The 20,765-nt window shown below is 33.5% G+C and overlaps 1 protein-coding gene across 1 annotated transcript in view; it reads right to left on the reverse strand.

Annotated features, from left to right (window-relative positions):
* Window positions 1-20,765, reverse strand: part of LOC101888324 (poly(U)-binding-splicing factor half pint) — a 209,251-nt gene that overhangs the window by 90,111 nt on the left and 98,375 nt on the right. The window contains exons 3-4 of the mRNA XM_059124983.1: window positions 10,258-10,490; window positions 9,274-9,332 (exon numbers count right to left, since the gene is read on the reverse strand). Coding sequence (XP_058980966.1) covers window positions 9,274-9,332; window positions 10,258-10,490 — 292 coding nt within the window. The remainder of the gene's footprint in view (window positions 1-9,273; window positions 9,333-10,257; window positions 10,491-20,765) is intronic.

A 20,765-nucleotide genomic window follows, 5' to 3' on the forward strand; every position in this document is an offset into this window, starting at 1 on the left:
AAACCATCAAAATATCGAATATCGGGAGGTACCGTTATATGAGGCCTATACCAAATCGTGGACCCGTACATGCAATGTTTCGCCACAGGAGCTGGAACACATTATGACCAACAAATACCAATTTTTAGACAAATCCGTGAAAAAAATGTTGCAAAAATAATCAAAATACCGAATATCGGGAGGTACCGTTATATGGGGACTATACCAGAACGTGGACCGATATATCTCATTTTCAACCATCCTATATCGCAATACAAACCATCCTAGACACAATACAAATTGCTTTGCTAAATTTTGGCGCTATACGTCAAATAATGTGGGCTGTATCGTGATTTCAACATACAGACAGACGGACATCGTTATATCGACTTAGAATTTTATGCTGATAATGAATATATGTACTTTATGGGATCTACGACGAATATTTAAGGATGTTACAAACGAAATGACAAAGTTAATATACCCTCCTTTCCAAGGTGGAGGGTAAAAAATAAATAAAATACCATTACAGGACTATCCGACATTAATAAATATGTATCAAATACATGAAATGTTCATTATACACCGTAAAACTTGCGGGTGTTTTTATCTTTTCCTAAATTACCAATGTCTTGTTTTACAGTTTTAAGAAAATTTACGTTTCTGGAAAATATTAGATCTAGATAAATTAGGATTAATCGAACGAAACAACGTAATAATAACAATATTTGATCTTTAATTTCAAAATAACAAATTGGAGAACAAACTTTGCTATTTTCAATGTCTTGCTTAAAAACTAATGAATCGTATTTAATAATTAATGTTTATTTGTCAAAATGGTTTAGGTCTAAAGGTAAGCTCACTCAAAGTTGCGTATATGGTAAAAGTTTTTATTTTCGACATAAAAAAACAAGAATTGAATTTTTCCAACTTATTTACTTTAACTTTTTACTTAGTGTATAGAAAAGCAAAAATTGTTGACTCAAAAAAAAAAAGATTTTGTTTGGTTATGTCACTCTATAAAATAAGCGATTTGATGACTATGTTTAGTTCAATCACTTTTGAAGACTTTTTTAAAGATTCCAAGAATCCGCGCAATTGCTCTTCGAAATGACAAAAGATCCAAATTTTCGCCCAATGAAGATACAATACGTTGATTATTTAAGTCTGGAGTATTCCTAATTAACTTAATATTATTTTCTATTACAGTGAGCAGAGAGTTTTCAAAATAAAACTGACCGCTTTGCACTATATGCTGGTCGCTACCAATATACTGATTTCATCCCGGCGAATAGAATATTCACTTGACACTTGAATACATTTAAACAAACAAGAATGACCGAGAAAGCGTTATGGGGCTCATTTAAAAACGTGGACCTACTTCTTTCATATGACAATAATCCGTCCAATGGCAACTCGAAATGTAGCATTCATTGGGACTGCAATCAGTGAAATAAAGAATATAAAGGGTGCAAAATAGTAGAGCGAATTCCTTCCTGAAATTCTTCTTAAACTTTCAAGATACCTTAAATCGCTTTTACAGGAAATAACCCGATTTCAAGTATATTTTACATTTTAACCATGTTTTATACCCTCCAACATACTATGGGGGTATATTAATTTTGTCATTCCGTTTGTAACTCCTCGAAATACTCATGTCAGACCCAACAAAGTATAGATATTATACATCAGCGTAAAATTCTAAGACGATTTAGCAATGTCCGTCTGTCTGTCTGTTGTAATTACGCTATCTTTCGAACGAATTGAGATAGAAGGCTAAAATTTTGCACACATGTTTATTTGAAGTTCGAAATGGATACTACAGCCTGAGTCCACGTCTTCGTATACCCCCATATAATGGTACCTCCCTATATTCGGTATTTTGATGATTTTAGATACATTATTCACCGGAATTGATTTTAGCGTTATTATTCACTGTAGTAGTTTCAAATTACGTATTTAGAGTTCGTAATGGGAACTTCAGTGTGTGACAGAAAATTGTCTATGCAGGTCCAGGTCTTCGTATAGGCCCCATATATCAGTACCTCCCTATATTGGGTATTTTGACGAATTTAGGTACAATACTCACCGAAATGGTTTGAGATGTCGTATTTGAAGTTGGTAATGGAAGCTACAGCCTGTGACAGAAAATTGTCTATGCTGGTCTAGGTCTTCGTATAGCTCCGATATAATGGTACCTCCATATGTACGGCATTTTGGTTATTTTAGCTACATTATTCACCGTTTATTTCAAGTTTCGAATTTAAATATGGTAATGGCTTGTGACAAACTATACATACGTAGGTGCACTTCGTACAGACCCTAATATAACGGCTATATTCGGTATTTTTAAGATGTTAACAGAATTTTTGGCGAATGTTATCTTTTTCGAAAACTTCCAAATTCGTTTTAAATGGTGGAGGGTATTCAAAGTTCAGCCCGGCCGAACTTACTGCTTTTTTACTTGTTTCATACAAATTTCGGCAAATTTTGGTAATTTGAGAAGAAACCATCCTTGCAAAAAATGATCACGTTTTTGTATAACCATCATTTGATTTAAGCTATTTTCGGGGTCTTCACCACATTTTTAATTTTTTGGCCATTATTTGTTTCTAAGTGGTTAAAAACCTATTACCAAAAATTTTCAATTTTCGGAGAAAAAATGTATTTAGGCTACTCTGGGGTAGAGAACCATCTTACAGATAATTGTCCACATAGGTATTTATTTAAGTATAGTCCCCACATTAGGTGTGAAATGATTGTATTCTATTGAATTTACAACCCTCAAGAGGGCAGTGGTTAGGAACGTAGATTTGGGATGTACGTCTATATGAAATAAACTTCAAAAAATTAATTCCCATCTTACGGTAATGGGTGTAAAAGAGTAATTAAATTTGACTATTCTGAAATCATTCTGCCCTCAATTATGAGGTGGGCCAAAATATATATATATATATATATATATATATATAATATATATATATATATATATATATATATATATATATATATATATATATGTATATATATACATATATACATATATATATACATATATAAACATATATATATATATATATATATATATATATATATATATATATATATATATATATATGTATATATATATGTATATATATATATGTATATATATATATGTATATATATATGTGTGTGGAGATTTAGTAGTACCCGAAGTAAGTTAGCATACGGCAAGAAATACTTTATTACCAAAAAATGGTTTCCTTCATATAGTAAAACAGGTAGCGATTACGCTTTGCGTTCATTGTGTGTATGCACTTCTGCGGTGGTAATTGTTCCATTATTGTTGTTATTTTTGCTGTTTGTATGACACACTATTCAACATCCAAATTTATTGGTCATACCACGTTATAACATTATTATATGTATGTTTGAGTATGAACGGCATCACGACACATCGAGCATTTGGTTGAATGTCACGAACTGTTATACCTTTAAACTACAGAGCATAGCGTGCCTTTTTTCAATGACATAAATATAGAAATATGTCACATTTGTAGCCCTTTGATACCGACAAGATAGGGCAGAATGATTAAATTTAAAATGTAACTTTAAATTTAACAATAACAAAAGTAACAAACTTTTTTAATACCTTCCACCATATTATGGAGGGTATATTAGCTTTGTCATCTCGTTTTTAACTCCGCGAAATATTCATACATACCCTACAAAGTACATATATTCTGGATCAGAGCAAATTATAAGACGCGTCGGTCCACTTTTTCGCCTTCATATAACGGTTCCACCCGATATTTGGCATTTTCATGATTTTAGCGACATTATTTACCGGAATTATTTCAAATTTCGTATTGGAAAATCTTTATAGGTACTACAAACTATGGCAAAAAATTTCGTATGCAGGTCCACGTCTTCGTGTAGCCACCATATAACGGTACCTCCCGATATTCGGTATTTTGATGATTTCAGCAACATTATTCACCGAAATCGTATTGGAAAAATTTCGTATTGGAAGATCTTAATGGATAGTACAAACTATGGCAAAAAATTTCGTATGCGGGTCCACGTCTTCGTCATATGACGGTGACTCCCGATATTCGGTATTTTCATGATTTTAGCGACATTATTTACCGGAATTATTTCATGTCCGTCTGTCTGTCTGTGTGTCTGTCTGTCCGTCCGTCTGTGTGTCTGTCTGTCCGTCCGTCTGTCTGTTGTAATCACGCTATCTTTCGAACAAATTGAGATAGAAGGCTATCTCACATGTATATTTTGTCAGTAGGCAGGTTAAGTTCGTAAATGGGCCATGTAGGTCCAAGTTATCATATAGCCCCCATATAACGGTACCTCCCGATATTCGGTATTTTGATGATTTTAGCGACATTATTCACCGAAATTGTTTCAAATTTGGCATTTGAAGTTCGTAATGGATACTTCAGCCTAAGACGGAAAATTATCTGTGCAGGTCCACGTCTTCGTATAGCTCCCATATAACGGTACCCCCCGATATTCGGTGTTTTGATGATTTTAGCGACATTATTCACCGGAATTGTTTCAAATATGGAATTTGAAGTTCATAATGGATACTACATCCTAAGTCAAAAAATGAGCCATGTAGATCCACGTCTTCATATAGCCCCCATATAACGGTACCCCCCCTGTATTCGGTTTTTTGAGGATTTTAGCGACATTATTTAACGGAACCGTTCCAAATTTGCTATTTGAAGTTCGTAATAGATACTGCAGCAGAAAACAGAAAATGGACCATGTAGGTCCACGTCTTCGCATTGCCCCCATATACCGTACCCCCGATATTCTGTATTTTGATGATTTTAGCGACATTATTTACCGGGATTGTTTCAAATTTCGCATTTGAAGTTCGTATTGGATACTTCAGCCCATGCCAGAAAATTGTCTGTGCTTGCTTACTTGTTTTTTTTAACATTTTCAAGCCCCGCCGGTCTTAACTGCTTTTTTAATTGTTTTAATTTAAACTTTTCTCACAATATACTTATATGGGAGAACATCGCGAAAAACTAATGGAATACCGTGGATTTTTCACAACATCGCGGTCCTAATAGAATTGCAAATTCTTTTTCATCTCAAAACGGAAACATTTGTTCTTCCCAAAGGCTGTAATGTGAATTTAAATGTCAACCAAAAGAAAACGTTGTATTCAGATGATTACTATACCCTACATTGGGAATTATTGTAACATGCATGTGATTTCTCTTAGTTTTTACAAACCCTAAACAAAACAACAGTTGAGCATCTTAATTTTTTCGATAATTTGATTTCTAAATGCCATTTACAAAAAATTATGATGTTTATAGAAATTTCTTATTCACTGATATAGATATAGAAATATGCAGTTTTCCACAAGTTGCTCCTTAGTAGACTATCGGTTATTTGGTTGACATAAGCAAATGTGAATCTGTTGCCCCTTTGCATATGCTGCATCTATCACATTAAACCATATCATTTTGTATATATTTTAAGCTATATATATTAAATTATATTATATTATATTATATTATATTATATTATATTATATTATATTATATTATATTATATTATATTATATTATATTATATTATATTATATTATATTATATTATATTATATTATATTATATTATATTATATTATATTATATTATATTATATTATATTATATTATATTATATTATATTATATTATATTATATTATATTATATTATATTATATTATATTATATTATATTATATTATATTATATTATATTATCTTAACACAGTTAGTATACGACGGAATCTTGACTCTCTAACCCTCCCCCAACTCTAGATATCTGTTTGGCCACACCTACTTCTTTAAATTTATATGTAAAAAATTGAAAAAGTATAGTAACATATCAGTTGAGAACGGCTGGGCCGATATGACTCTAATTTTCTTTTGGTTATTTATAATTACAGTGGAAACGTTGTCATGAAAGAAAATTTTGAGAAAAATCGCGAAACTGAAAAAATTGACTGTTATATTATGATACGGATTTTTGTGTAGAATTGTTTCAGAATTTCTTTTGGAATTGAAAATTCTAATTGAAGAAAATCGAGAAAGTTTGCATATTTTCTATACACGCTGTTATATGGTGCCATACCCAAATGAGTAGAGAACCATCTGACATGGGCATATTATAAACAGTTAATGTATACTTTGAGAGTTAAAAACCATAATAATATAGCATATATATATTAAGAAGTACACATTAACTGTTTATAATAGGTCCATTTAAGATGGTTCCCTACCCCCAAAGTAGTCTAGACACACATTTTAGGTCAAATCGATTCGAAAATATAATCAAAACCCTCGAAATAGGTAAAATCAGGAGGTAGTTTTATATGAGCCTATGTAAGATGTATCTCTACCCTCAAAGTAGCCCAAAACACACATTTTAGGTCAAATCGATTCGAAAATATATATATAAAATAAGGAGGTAGTTTTATATGAGCGCTACTGCGAAACATTGACATTGAAAAATTTCAGATGCCAAATTAAGGCAAAATCAATTGGAAAATGTGACCAAGATCCTGGTAATAGCTAAAATCACCGGATACCTTCAAATACGAGTTATAATGAAGCATGGTCCTATACTTATAATTATTTGAAAGCATTTGTTTTTCTTTCTAAAATCTCAAATTACCGATATTTGAGGAATTTGAAAGGGGCTATATCATTTGAGGGGGACTATATCACAATGTAGACCTACCTGATACATATATTGTACAAATGATTCCTCATGTAACCCCTAGGACTGTATCAAACTTAAAACTTTATCGTAACTTTTGCGGAGTATAGGGAAAAATATTTGCGGCCCTTTGTGTATGGTTAAGCTATACAAAATGGACTCTAAAAAGTTAGATCCGGGAACCCCTCTTTTGGGATTTTTATTTACCAACCGAAAAATTTCCTAACCCCAAGATTGTCTGCGGCGCAGTGTAGTTACTGACGATAGCGCATAGTGCCCGTATAACGTTACCTATGATTTAAGGTTACTTTTAAGGGTTCGGAAGAATTTTCCGAGTACATGAATCCTGTTTTTACTATATTTTCAATTCACTCCATTATTTTGTATAGTCCGCATATTGCAGTGCCTCTTCATATTCGATATTCAACTGATTGCGGCCTGTGGGGGTAGAGAACCATCTTACATGAGGCGTATTATAAACAGTTAATGTATACTTTTTAATAAACTAAAACCTCTTACTTAAAACTAAGATCAGGTTTTTTGAAAGAGGTATTTTTTTTGTATTTAATCGAGTCATCATTTACACTAAAAATTGTGCCACTTATGTGAGCCAGATTTGTGAATTATTATGCTTTGAAAACTATCCATTATGGACTAAAACTACGGGCCGGCAACGCAGACTGGGCCAGCTAGTTATATATAATATATTATATTAACGTTATATATATTAACGTTGAGCTGTAGCTTAAGTGGTAGATGGTTGGATGAAGGTCCTAAGCAATTCAGCAGGGGCCAAGTCCTATCCAAAACGGAAAATTTCTAGGTTACTTTTCTAAAAAAATTGTATGAGCACTTTCATTTTTAAATTTCAAAAATTATTTATTTTAGCGTTTAGTTATAATAAAAATATACACTTATCCTTTCATTTAAAAGCCGCCGGAAATGGCGATTTCTAAATCGAAACTTAAACTTATTCAATACTTGAAGACGAAGTAACCTTCAAAAGTTTTCCCCTGATACTAATATATTCCTATTCATAAATATCCAAGCGACAAAAAATAAAATTGCGACAAAAGTCACCGAATCTGTGATTTCTAAATCCAATTTTAACCTTCGGAATATTAGAAAGTACTCTTTATAGGCTGACACATAGAATTCCGAGAAAAAATATTATACATATTCCTTAAATTTTATGCGTCAATGCCAACCAGGAAGTACGTAGTATATTTAAATAAGTGAAAATATAATTTCTAAATATACTTTTCTTCCGAATGTGTTAAAAACCATTATAGTTTTGAGTAAAAATCATATTTTTGTAGATCTGTTCATGACCCTGATAACGACTGAGCAGAATGTATGATTTATGTCTTCGCTAATTAAACTCGAATTTATCTAAATGGATCTCCAAAAAGAGTGGTCCAACATATCCCATATATATTGGGGATAATCGCTTACTTGTTTCGTATGTTATAAGGGTTATAATTAGGAGATAGGTGAAGGAGATATTCCTATATTTTTGTAGATCTGTTCATGACCCTGATAACGACTGAGCAGAATGTATGATTTATGTCTTCGCTAATTAAACTCGAATTTATCTAAATGGATCTCCAAAAAGAGTGGTCCAACATATCCCATATATATTGGGGATAATCGCTTACTTGTTTCGTATGTTATAAGGGTTATAATTAGGAGATAGGTGAAGGAGATATTCCATACTCACATCAGATCACTGGTTGAGAGAAATATATAAATATACTACGCTTGAAAAGAATCGCTGACTTGTTCCGAATGGGCCGATATATTCCATCCTCACGCTAGATTTTGCGTTAGTAGAAATATTGGAATGTTTGGCGCTCATTTTACATTTTGTGAGGGTTAGGGTATTTAAAATTTGCAACCGTTGTGGGGACGTTCCAGAGGGAGTGGTCCATTCTAACGTTGTGAATAATCAACATCTTGACGCTTTTGTCGGGGAGGTAGGATAAAGAGTGGACCGATGTTCATCTCCGAAATCAATCTAATGTTATGTTTACGTTAGAACTTTTTGCAGGGTTAACCTACTTCTAGAGGATTTATTTGAAGTATAGGTAATGGATAAGACAATTTAAATCCAAATCCAGTGGGTTAACCCATTTATATGTAAACGTACTGTAAGTTCGATAATAATACGATTTACAAAGTTTGTACCAAATCGGATACTCCCTTTGAAAGATAATGTGCGCACCAACCAGACGCAGAAACAGACGGACGAACACCACTAGATCGATTCCAAATGTCCTGAAAAGGACTTTTGACCTGGGGTCTGAAACCGTTATTTCGAAGAGGCACATTTTGGCCGTATCAAATGATATATGCCTTCTTCATCCTTATGTCTGGGGGTGTGAAAACTGCTCCGACTCTAGCAAAATTACTTAAATCTGCAACATTGAATGAAATTCTATGCAACAATCTTAGAACACTATTCTACCGAAAAGTCCGCACCTTAAACGGAACCAATTTGTTTACTATAGTTGTTAATTTTATACAATTCTTTAATGAATGTTAAACACACATAACATAAGAAGTTGTACTTACCTGCACATTAATGCCAAAGCTTGTTGTCTTTGTACTTGAGTACGCTGGGAGGCCAATTGCTGAAAAAGTAATAATTAATTCCTATTATACATGGATATAAAACAGCGGAGGGGGTGAACATATTTGAATTAAATGTTTAGGCCGAGATATACATATATCTCGGCCTATATATATATATATATATATATATATATATATATATATATATATATATATATATATATATATATATATATATATAAATGCTCTAATTTAATGTCACTCGCTTAAGGGAGATTATTATTAGCTCAAAATCGAGCAGATTATACTCTTTTTTGGTTTTGTTGGAAGTATGTGCCTTTTCCCAACCCACAGCTTCAATCGAAACACTTAACAAGGTAAAAAAGTCGAAGATCATATATTTGTTATTGATTTCTTACTTCTCTTTCGACGCAAGCTTAATGATCTGAAATTTCCAGTAGAAAGGAAAGGTAGATAGACACTATTACACACTGAGATTTAACCGGCTCCACAGGCATGTTTTCACTGCAAACTTCAGATCATTAAGCTCATCTCAAAAGAGAAACAAACATTCAGTAATATCTAGCAAAAATGGCTGTATCGAACAATGAAGGCGTTGCACTTTTTAATTGTACAGAACATATAATATCAAAATTGTCATTTTCGTAATGAATGGAAAAATAATTTTAATGAGCAAATTATTGCCAAAATTTGTGTAAACATTTTTGCATCGGCCATAATATACCTCTTTTCAACCATCTGGTTATGATGTTAAAAACTCGCAGTAATTCAACCGTCAAAATTGCTCTCTTTACTCGTCCCACATTTGCAGGACTTTTGCGTTATCAAACAACAAAATTTGTACAAAATATTGGGTTATTGTATAATTTAATAAATATTATATAATTTAATAAAATAAATCATTTGACGTTATGCTAGTCGAACATAATTTACATCGAATCGAGTTATAAAAAGTATATTTACCTGTTGTTGATGGGCAAGAGTCTGCTTCATAAGCACCATTTTAATACTCTGTTCCATTGCATATTTTTTTGCTTTACTGACAGCATCATGTTGTTCCGATGACAGCTTTGGTAGCGCTCCACCTAGCAATCCCAGCAAAGGTGATCTGGTTCCAGGACCAAATTTTACATCTCCAGTCTGCTTTAGGTCGTACACGGGCTGGGAAATGTAAGGAATTTTACTGTCTGATTTACCTATGGAGGAATAAGATCAAATTATTGGTAATCAGTTTATAACATAATAATTGATTTGGAAGATTTTTTTTTTTTGCAAGCCACGTTGCAGATGCCTATCGCTGTTGATTGATATATATGGTAAAATGAAGCCAAGTTAGGATAAGTTATAGAAAGTAAGGAGTAAGGAGACCCAAAAATAAATATACATCAAGTTGTTTTGTTCATCTAATTGTTTTAGCAAGTAAACAAAAACCCAAAAACTTAATGAAAGACATTTTTCCTCCACAAATGCATGTTCTTTTTATCTTTAAAGATTTATTTCGTTGCGGAATGTGTGAATTTGGCCCATATCAGTTGTTTATCGATGATCAATTCTTGTTCAAATAAAACAAGTAAGCAAAGGCTACAGTCGAGCGGGGCCGACCGTTGAATACCCTACAACACTATAATAAATGATACAGTTTATATAGGCCATATACTCGAAAGAATTCCACAAGATATTGTGACAAATAATAAAAGAAAACCATCAGGTTTCGTTCTCTAATTTTCGAATAATAGCAACTTAAACTAATTTGCTCATTTCCAATTTATTGGTAGATATTGCACGTAAATGGTCTTCCTAGATCTGGAACCAATATTTCCCAAAGACCTATAATCTCTCAGAAGTGGCAAAAGATTAACATTTATTATTGGTTTTTGACTTAAACGCATCTATGTGAGATACAGATATTTGACTATATTCTTCAACGAAATCAGCTTTAAAAAAAAAATAGTCAGAAGTGCGCCTTTCCTGTATTTGTGAATTCTCCAACAAGACACTGGAATGGATATTTTCGTATTTTGTCTACAAAAGTTGGCAAACTATTTCACACATTGAATATTTTTGGATGGCCATCTAAATCTATTTGGCTTTGGCAATATCCGGTAACCTCCATTCAAATGCGATCGGGCGATAATTACGACTTGCTGAAAATTTTGCAGTTTTTTTGTCCATTTCAACCCCTAAATATATGGCGATTATCTCCAAAAAGAGTAGGCTTCTATTCTGACCCTCATCTTATCCACATGCAAAATTTCATAAGGATCGGGCCATAAATGCGATCTGTATATGATATCCTGATATCCTAACTACTTAGTTTTGTTAGCTGTAGAAATATTACCAAATGTTTAACCCAAAATGGAAATATGCCAAACATATGACAAAATTGAAAAAATATGAGAAAATATTACAAAATCAATATTTTCATCTTTAGAGTGATATTTTTATGCGATTTTTTAGACGTTTTTTCTTTCCTGCGAAGAGGTCATTCTGAATTAATGAGAACTGTCGAAATCAGTTCAGCCGTTCTCGACATATAAGAGATCTTTCAAGCATATCTTCTTTGATAGACATATATATCGCACATATTTTGCTATATATCCGATTTGATGGATCTTAACATCAATGTAAAGATCAGAGGTAACCTTGTCATGGCTTTTGATTTCGCCGGGATTTAAAATATTCGCGGTTTAATGAAAAATTTTGATTTTTTTTCAACACAAAAATATGGTCTATTTTACCCACTAAATATTATCCAATGACCACCCAAATGGGTAGGCTTCTTCCCCGCCCTAAACTCTAGCTACATGCGCAATTCCGCGTCGATTGGTCTATAATTGCGACCTGTAGAGCAACTGCAAAATCACGAATTTTTTCAGTATTTGGTCCATTTCAACCCCTAAATATTATGCGATCATCTCCAAAAGAAATAGGGTTCTATTATGACCTTAACCCCACCTACATTCTAAATTTCGTGAAGATCGGGCCATAATTGCGACCTGTAGAGTGATTACAAATTAACATGGACAGACGGACAGACGGACGGACGGACATACATAGCTAGATCGACTCAGCTCGGCGAGCTAGGAAGATCCATATATACTTTCCTATATGGGAAACCAATATTTCGAGGTGTTACATAAATTCTGGCCCAATAAAACTTATAATACCCCCAACACATAGTGTTGTAGGGTATAAAAATGTATAAAAGAAGATATTTCATTTCGAGTTCAGTTCAAAGTTCTCCATTGATATAAAGCACAATTTGGTACCCTGCATCACAAATATAAGCGATTTCGCAGTGCTGCACTGCCAAAACAAAATAAACAACAGTGAGGAATGTCAAAAAGAAATGTAAAAGCTTGTTTAAAAAAAAATATTTAAAGCATGTCAAGAAAGTATGTCAATGGTTATGGATGCGGTGGTGTTAGGGTTTGTGGACGAAGAACTAGGTGAAGGAGTTTCAAGAAGAATTTTAAGAAGTAGATCAACCTCATTATGCCGAACAAACTCACAGCAAGTCCAACACCAATAATAGTAGCCGTATGTACAAGGTGGTTATCAAAACAAATTGATCAAGACCAAGTCTTTGATTATCGCAACAATCTACAGTATGTCATTCATAATTAGATTTTACTAGTTGCAGATTAAAAGGCATATAATTACAAGTAAAACTAGAGGACACATTCAAATGTATTTACTGATTAAAAATTTAAAAAATAGAACAACGTAAGGGTCTTACTAGAAATATAACTTTAAAGCAAAAAACGCCTCCGTTATTCAATTCAATTATATTTGAATAACATTTATAAAATGGGCTCCATAATACACAACCATATTCTTATTCCAAATTCTAAACTGCCTGGCAAACCAGCGTTTAGTCACAAACGGATCGTCGAATTACTTATACCAAATCCTAACAACGATTTCGATTTGCTTACTACCTAAAAAACGCCAAGATCAACAAAATAGTCAACATAACCAAGTTTGTAAGAACCTATGATAGGGATAATTTTTTACACTTATTAATATTAATCACTTAGCAATTTCACAAGAGAATGCAGATCAATTTGTAAATATTGAGGTTGCTCGCGTGCCAAAAAAATTTAATATCGTCAGCGAACATTGACATTTTAGAAAAGTGAACTACTAATGGAAGATCATTCAAGTATAGAACAAACAAGTAAAAAAGCAGCTAAGTAATTGTGCCGGGCCGACCACCTCCACCATTTGGAAGAAACTTGAAAAATTAAAAAAAAAACCTTCGGAAAATACCGCTCAAATGAAACCCATTATATGGGGCTATACGAAGACGTGGTCCTGCATAAGTAATTTGTGTCATAGGCAGTAGTAACTGTTCCGAACTTTATATATGAAATAATTCTCCTTTATGACAATTCCATTGAAAAATTTGGCTAAAATCAACAAAATACCGAATATCGGGGGTACCTTAATATGGGGGGTATACGTGAACCTATGTGGATAATTCTCTTCCAGGGGATAAAGTACTCACAAGGGACTCCTTGTGTGAATTTCAGACAATTCCGTTGAAAATGGAGCTAAAATCATTAAAATACCGAATATCAGGGGTATCGTTATATGGAGGATATACTACATCGTGGACGTATATAGACAATTCTCTTTCAGGGGATTAAGTACTCACAAAGAACTCCTTGTGTAGAATTTCAAACAATTCCATTGAAAATGTGGCTAAAATCATCAAAATACCGAATATGGGGGCAACTGTTACTACCTTGAGGAATATAAACATGTACATCAATGGTCTAAGCAATGATGTGACTAAAAGATACCTGTTGCTTCCGTTTTTGTAAATAAGAAGAAGTCCATGATAGAAATACTGTTGGAAATCCATCATATCCAGTTTATCCGAATTCAAGTTTTTTCTTAAGATTTCACAAGTTATGGCATAAACATTTCTTTAATTCTGGATATTGTTAGCTTAAATATATTGCGAAAACATTTTTAAATCATACAGAAATTATAACAAAAATAAAAGCTATTACAATTTTCAGGTGTCACAAAATACTTAACACAAATCACACTTTTCCACTTTATTTTTAGTTAAAAGAAAATGAAAGCACAGTAATTTGAATTAAGGTCATCCGCCAATTTTATCATTTCTTGACAAAATTAGCCAACAATATTTCACAAAGCACTCAAGTATCGAACCGAATGGAGCATATATAAGTAGTTTTAACTAAATCTAAGTCGATTTTCACCAAATTTGACATACTTGCTTGTAGACTAAATTCGGACATACGCCGAAAAAAAATCCTTTTTAGACTAATATTACACATTTGGGGCACAATATACCTCATATTAAAATAAAAATTTCTATGTAAATTAGATACACAAGATTTTGGAATTTTGAAAAAGGCATTCATTGTAGAAGTGTCAGCGAAAATATAACCGAACATTCCTACATATCCTGCGGTCCAAGCAATTGATAAAAAAAAATAATTGTCTGTCCATCCGTTCAATGTACAGGGTGAGATAAAAAAACTGCAACCAACTTCAGACTGCTGTCATTTCCAATCCATTAATTTGAATTAAGGTCATCCGCCAATTTTATCATTTCTTGACAAAATTAGCCAACAATATTTCACAAAGCACTCAAGTATCGAACCGAATGGAGCATATATAAGTAGTTTTAACTAAATCTAAGTCGATTTTCACCAAATTTGACATACTTGCTTGTAGACTAAATTCGGACATACGCCGAAAAAAAATCCTTTTTACACATTTGGGGCACAATATACCTCATATTAAAATAAAAATTTCTATGTAAATTAGATACACAAGATTTTGGAATTTTGAAAAAGGCATTCATTGTAGAAGTGTCAGCGAAAATATAACCGGACATTCCTACATATCCTGCGGTCCAAGCAATTGATAAAAAAAAATAATTGTCTGTCCATCCGTTCAATGTACAGGGTGAGATAAAAAAACTGCAACCAACTTCAGACTGCTGTCATTTCCAATCCACTTGTCCAACAGCTGTTAAAATTATTCCAGTGATAGCTCATTATATTGTTTACAAGCGTACAAAAGCATTTTGGAGAGAATTTTCCAGAAAAAAGTTATTTGTGATAGAATTCGAGCGTGATAGTGTGATTTCTTTATATTTGGCTGGAAAACCACAAGTGGCTATCGTTAGAGCACTCCAGCATTTTAATATGACGTCAAGAAAGTGGACGGAAAAAACAGCAACATCAGCAGAAATGGTTCGAAAAGTAAAGAAGCGACTTGATTGAAACCCGTGAGCTGAACATATCGCAATATTTCATTCGAAAAATGAGCTCGGGTTAAAGCCATTGAAATTCCAAAAAGTGCAAGAACTTACACCGCAACATAAAGAAAATAGACTCAAAAGAGCTAAAGAGATGCTTCGAAAGTGGTGAATTGCCTAATTTGGTTTTCTCCGATGACGAAACATTCGTTGTCCAGTAGTTTGTAAACAAACAAAATGATCGTGTTTACTTGTCAAGTTAGTCAGCAGAACTCAGGCACCAGCCATGTTCGCACAATGGACACCAAAATCTCAGAATACCAATACGTTGTACTATTGCGTCTGAAGTATTTTGAAAAGGTAGGCAAAAAAATACCAAGGTGTGATAATTATATATATATACATGGCCCATTTTTAATACCAAAAGCCCTGCAGACATAATACACATTTGGGTAAATTTTTATCAACTTACTTCGTTCGGAAGCTAGAGTGATTTCCACAGACGAAAGGACATTGTTATATCGACATAGAATTTTATGCTGATCAAGAATATATATACTTTGTGGGGTCTAAAATGTATATTTCGAGGTGTTACAAGCGGAATGACGAACTTAACTGGAGGGTATAACAAATTGCTAAGACCTTTAAAATACTATCGAATAGAATGGGAAATAAATCATGAAGTGGACTTTCGTTGTATTTTTCTTTCGATGGTTTCGAGTCCTTCAAAATACCTCAAATCGACAGGTTATATGGGGAATCAGTATTAAAAGACTAGATTTTTTATTGTACTAAAATCATCAAATGCCATATTAGAGAACATTTGGCCGACGAATATTAGGGGATAATATTATATGAGAGCTATATCTAAATGAGGATAAATATACACCTTTTGTAATATCACACAAGACACATATTAAATTTGGTGACCTCTATCGTAACTGCAAATGACGAACGGGGAAGCACTGGACGTAATTAAATCGACATAGATTTCTGCTCTTTTATACACTTTATTTCTAAATTTTTTTGTCGTCGTTAAACCTAAAAATTTATCGTATATACGGTAATATACGATAAATATTGTGCACTCTAAATAAATAAGTCGGAAAGAATACATATATATATTTACAAGAAAGAAAGAATGCATATATATTTTCGGCCGATTTCATGTATTTGATGCATTAAACACACACATTCCAATGAAATTTAGAATGTGTTATCGAATTTGTCTAAAGGATTATTTTGCGAAATTATATTAAAATCAGTTCAGATTTGGATATAGCTCCCATATACATTTTCGGCCGATTTCATGTATTTGATGAACCAAACACGATATGAATGTTCGATTCCAATGAAATTTGGAATGTGTGACGGGATTTAATTAGAAAATAAATTTGTCAAATTATATTAAAATCGGTTCAAATTTGGATATTGTTCCCATATATATTTTCGGCCGATTTCACACATTTGATGCACCAAAAACGACACGTTTTTCCAATTTCAATTGAAATTCGGCATGAGTGACTAAATTTGGTACTAAAATAAATTGGTCAAATTATATTCAAATCGTTTCAGATTTGGATATAGCTCCCATATATATTTTCAGCCGATTTTACATGTTTGATGCACCCAACGCGATATCTATGTCCAATTCCAATGAAATTCGGAAAGAGAGACGAAATTTGGTACCAAAAAAAATTTCAAATTATATTGAAATCGATTTCAGTTATGTTATGCACCAAAAACGATATGTATGTCCGATTCAAAAGAAATTCAGAATCTGTGACGGAATTTGGTTACAATAATAAAATTGACAAATTAATTAGAAATCTTTTAAGATTTGAATATAGCTCCCTATTTATTCTCGGCCGATTTCACATATTTGATGCACCAAACACTTTATGAAATATGGAAGGAGTGACGAAATTTGGTGTAAAAGTAAATTTTGTCAAATTATTGAAATCGGTTCAGGTAGGGATATGATTTTATTAAGACGCATTGACCCACAACGCCTTTGTAATGGCATCAGGCTAACAGTAAAAAACTACACGTAGGTAATTGACCTCACGTGTGCTCTGAAGATAGTCCCTAATTTAGGCAGTCGGGGGTTTCGCCTTCCGAGTTCGACTCCTCTAATCTTTGGTGAGATGGGCCACATTGGCTACGCCAAAATAGTTCTCATTGGGATTTATCCAAATTTTCTCTGCTTGAAACCCAAATTGAAATGCGTGCTGTAAGAGTCATGATTTTTTAATAATTATTTTCACCCCTTAGAAGATTTCTCTTCATTAGATAGGACTCTTCGAGTCCTCTCCTCTATTTTTGGATTTTTCCACCGGACTCATTCTGGAAATTAACTGATTTAACACATCATTAGAATTAAATATTGGGTCCCACGACTCACGTCGCCACTAAATGTAAAACATGTTTCTTGGACAAAAACAGTCTTGCTCTCGGATAATGGCTGCTCTCCCTCCTGAGAGAACAGTATTATCTTAAATCGTTTAAAGGCCGATTTGGTGAAATCTGTGTGTTACGTCTGTGTTTTTGTTTGCTTTTCTACGAAAGCACGGCAACATTTTTAGCAGCTTTTCATCGCTATATTTCCAGCCGTAGTTGTTCAAATACAATTTTTTCTGATAACGGTACAAACTTCATTGGAATTTCTAGGCAAATTGAAAATATCTTTAAAATTGCATTTCCGTAAGCAAGCTAATAACTTAAAATTTACGTTTTAAGAATTTCTTTTCAGAATTGGAGCTTGTTTAAATTCACGTCCTTTGTGTCCTATATATGTCCTAGGTCATTTTCTCATTGGATCCCCAATTCTTGCTCCTCCAAAGCCAGGAATTGACGAAGCGTCTTTACATCTTGTAAATCGGTTTGGGAAACTTAAAGCTCTCACTCACCAACTCTGCCTACGGTGGAAAGATGAGTATTTGAAGAGCTTGCACAAAAGATACAAATGGAAGTTTCCACAACGGAATTTTTAAAAGGGTGACTTAGTCGTCGTGCGGCATGAGAATCTTCCTCCTACTTCGTCGTAGATATTCATACGGAAAATGGCACTGTCCGCACTTAATTAATTGCGTTACTATAATTGTCATAGTCCATGTTTTTCGATTTGTAATTGTATGTGCTTTTTCGTGAAATTAAAAATCATTATTTATGCCGCGAAAGCGAATTGTTATCCTCATCGTTGTGTTATTGCATATTCTTTATTTTTCACAGAACATGGAAGATTGAAGCAAGATGGCTGAAACACTCCCTTACAATGACGAAGACGTCCCCATGTCCAATGAGGAACGGGAGCTCGATCCCATTGCTGTCCCATCTCCGATGAGCCAACGGTTGCAGGGCCTCCGGAAATTCTACATAACCAGACGCATCGATCATTCCCCGACAGTTTAAAAACAGTGGGTTTTCGCTTTCCGTTGCAAAACGGTCAATATCCACTTTTCAGCAGGCGCCTACAATAGTGATACATCTGCTTTTAAATGAGCCAGAGCCATGTTCCTGGCCTGCAGTTAGCCGATCCTCGGTTTTATGAGGCTGCAGCGGTCAGCATGGGTCTAGACCATGAAGTTTACCACAAAATAATGAAGCCTCAAACTTATTCGAGTCCTGGTTTACCACGTGTCCAGCTCCACCTTTTAAGGGTGGGTAATATCGGGCCCATGTAATATTTAAATTCACGTAAGGAGAAATCTTTAATTGCCTCGTCACTACATTCTACGAGTCAGTTGTTACAAAAAAAGTTAAGAGATCTCGTCTCTACGAGCCAATTACGTTCTATGCTCTTTTTTAAACATTAAAAAAAATAAAAAATGCACACATATATATCATTTTGCAACATAGTGGATGTTGCAACGCGGGCGGCAATGTATACTTTCAAAGTAATAGAGATTTAATTTCATTTAATAAATCAATAAAATATACAGTCCACGACTGCATTGAAAGAAAGTTCTAATCCTTGTGTTTTTTTTTTTAATTTTTTTTACTTTTATTTTGCAACGCAAATACATACGTTTGGAATTGTTTTGTTTTATGCTGAATCCCAGTTTTATATTTGGAAGCTATCATAAGCTAGTCACGAAGGTGTGAATCCAAGGCGATTGTTTTCGCCTGTTTAGTGTTGTGTTCTGTTGTTATTTAGTACTGACTGTACTAGCTGCCAATCGATACCTCCTTTTAAAATAAAACAAAAAAGCTGTCAGTTCGGCCGAACTTTGAATACCCACCACCATTTGACACGAATTTGGCAATTCTCAAAAAAAAAAAAAAAAAAAAAAATCTGTTAAAATCTTAAAAATGCCGAATGTAGCTGTTATATTAGGGTCTATACAACGACATGGACCTGCATAGGAAACATTTGTCATAAGCCATTAGAAAATATTCAAATGCGAAACTTGAAAAAAATCGGTAACAATGTAGCTAAAATCATCAAAATTTGTAACAACTCCGGTAAATAATGTCGCTAAAATCATCAAAATACCGAATATAGAGCTGTACCGTTATATGGGGCTATACGAAGACGTGGACCGGCACAGACAATTTTCTGTCTTAAGCTGTACTATCCATTACGAACTTCAAATACCAAATTTGAAAGAATTCCGGCGAATAATGTCGCTATACCAAAGCGCGGACCTACATGGCCCATTTTTAATACCAAAACTCCTGCAGACTAACATACATTTGAGTCAAATTTAATCAATTCGTTCGGAAACTAGAGTGATTTCCACAGACGGACATCGCTTAATCGACATAGAATATATATACTTTGTGGGGTCTAAAATGTATATTTCGAGGTGATACAAACGGAATGACAAACTTAATATACCCTCCATACTATGGTGGAGGGTATAATAAGTATATATAAGTGGTATTCCAATTTTTTAGGCTTAAAGTATTGAGTATTTTATATGCTAAGAGTATTGTAATCCACAAAAAATCCTTTTTCAATCTGATAAATACAGACATGTCACAGGAACGAATTCAGGACGAAAGTGGTCGCACATTACGAATGATAAATTGAAGCGGAGATAAAAAATAAATTCAAACTAGTAAAAATGCGGCAGTACTTTTAAGGCCTTTCACAGTGATGATCGGGATTGAATATTGGGTCCACTTCCATTTTTTCTGGTGAAATCGGTTGGGAAAAAGTCTTTAATATGCCGCAACGCAATAGTACTAATTTCCTGCAAAAGTGGTTGTGAAAGGGTTA

Source organism: Musca domestica, unplaced genomic scaffold (genome assembly GCF_030504385.1).
Source record: "Musca domestica strain aabys unplaced genomic scaffold, Musca_domestica.polishedcontigs.V.1.1 31, whole genome shotgun sequence".
Classification (NCBI taxonomy): Eukaryota; Metazoa; Arthropoda; class Insecta; order Diptera; family Muscidae; genus Musca; species Musca domestica.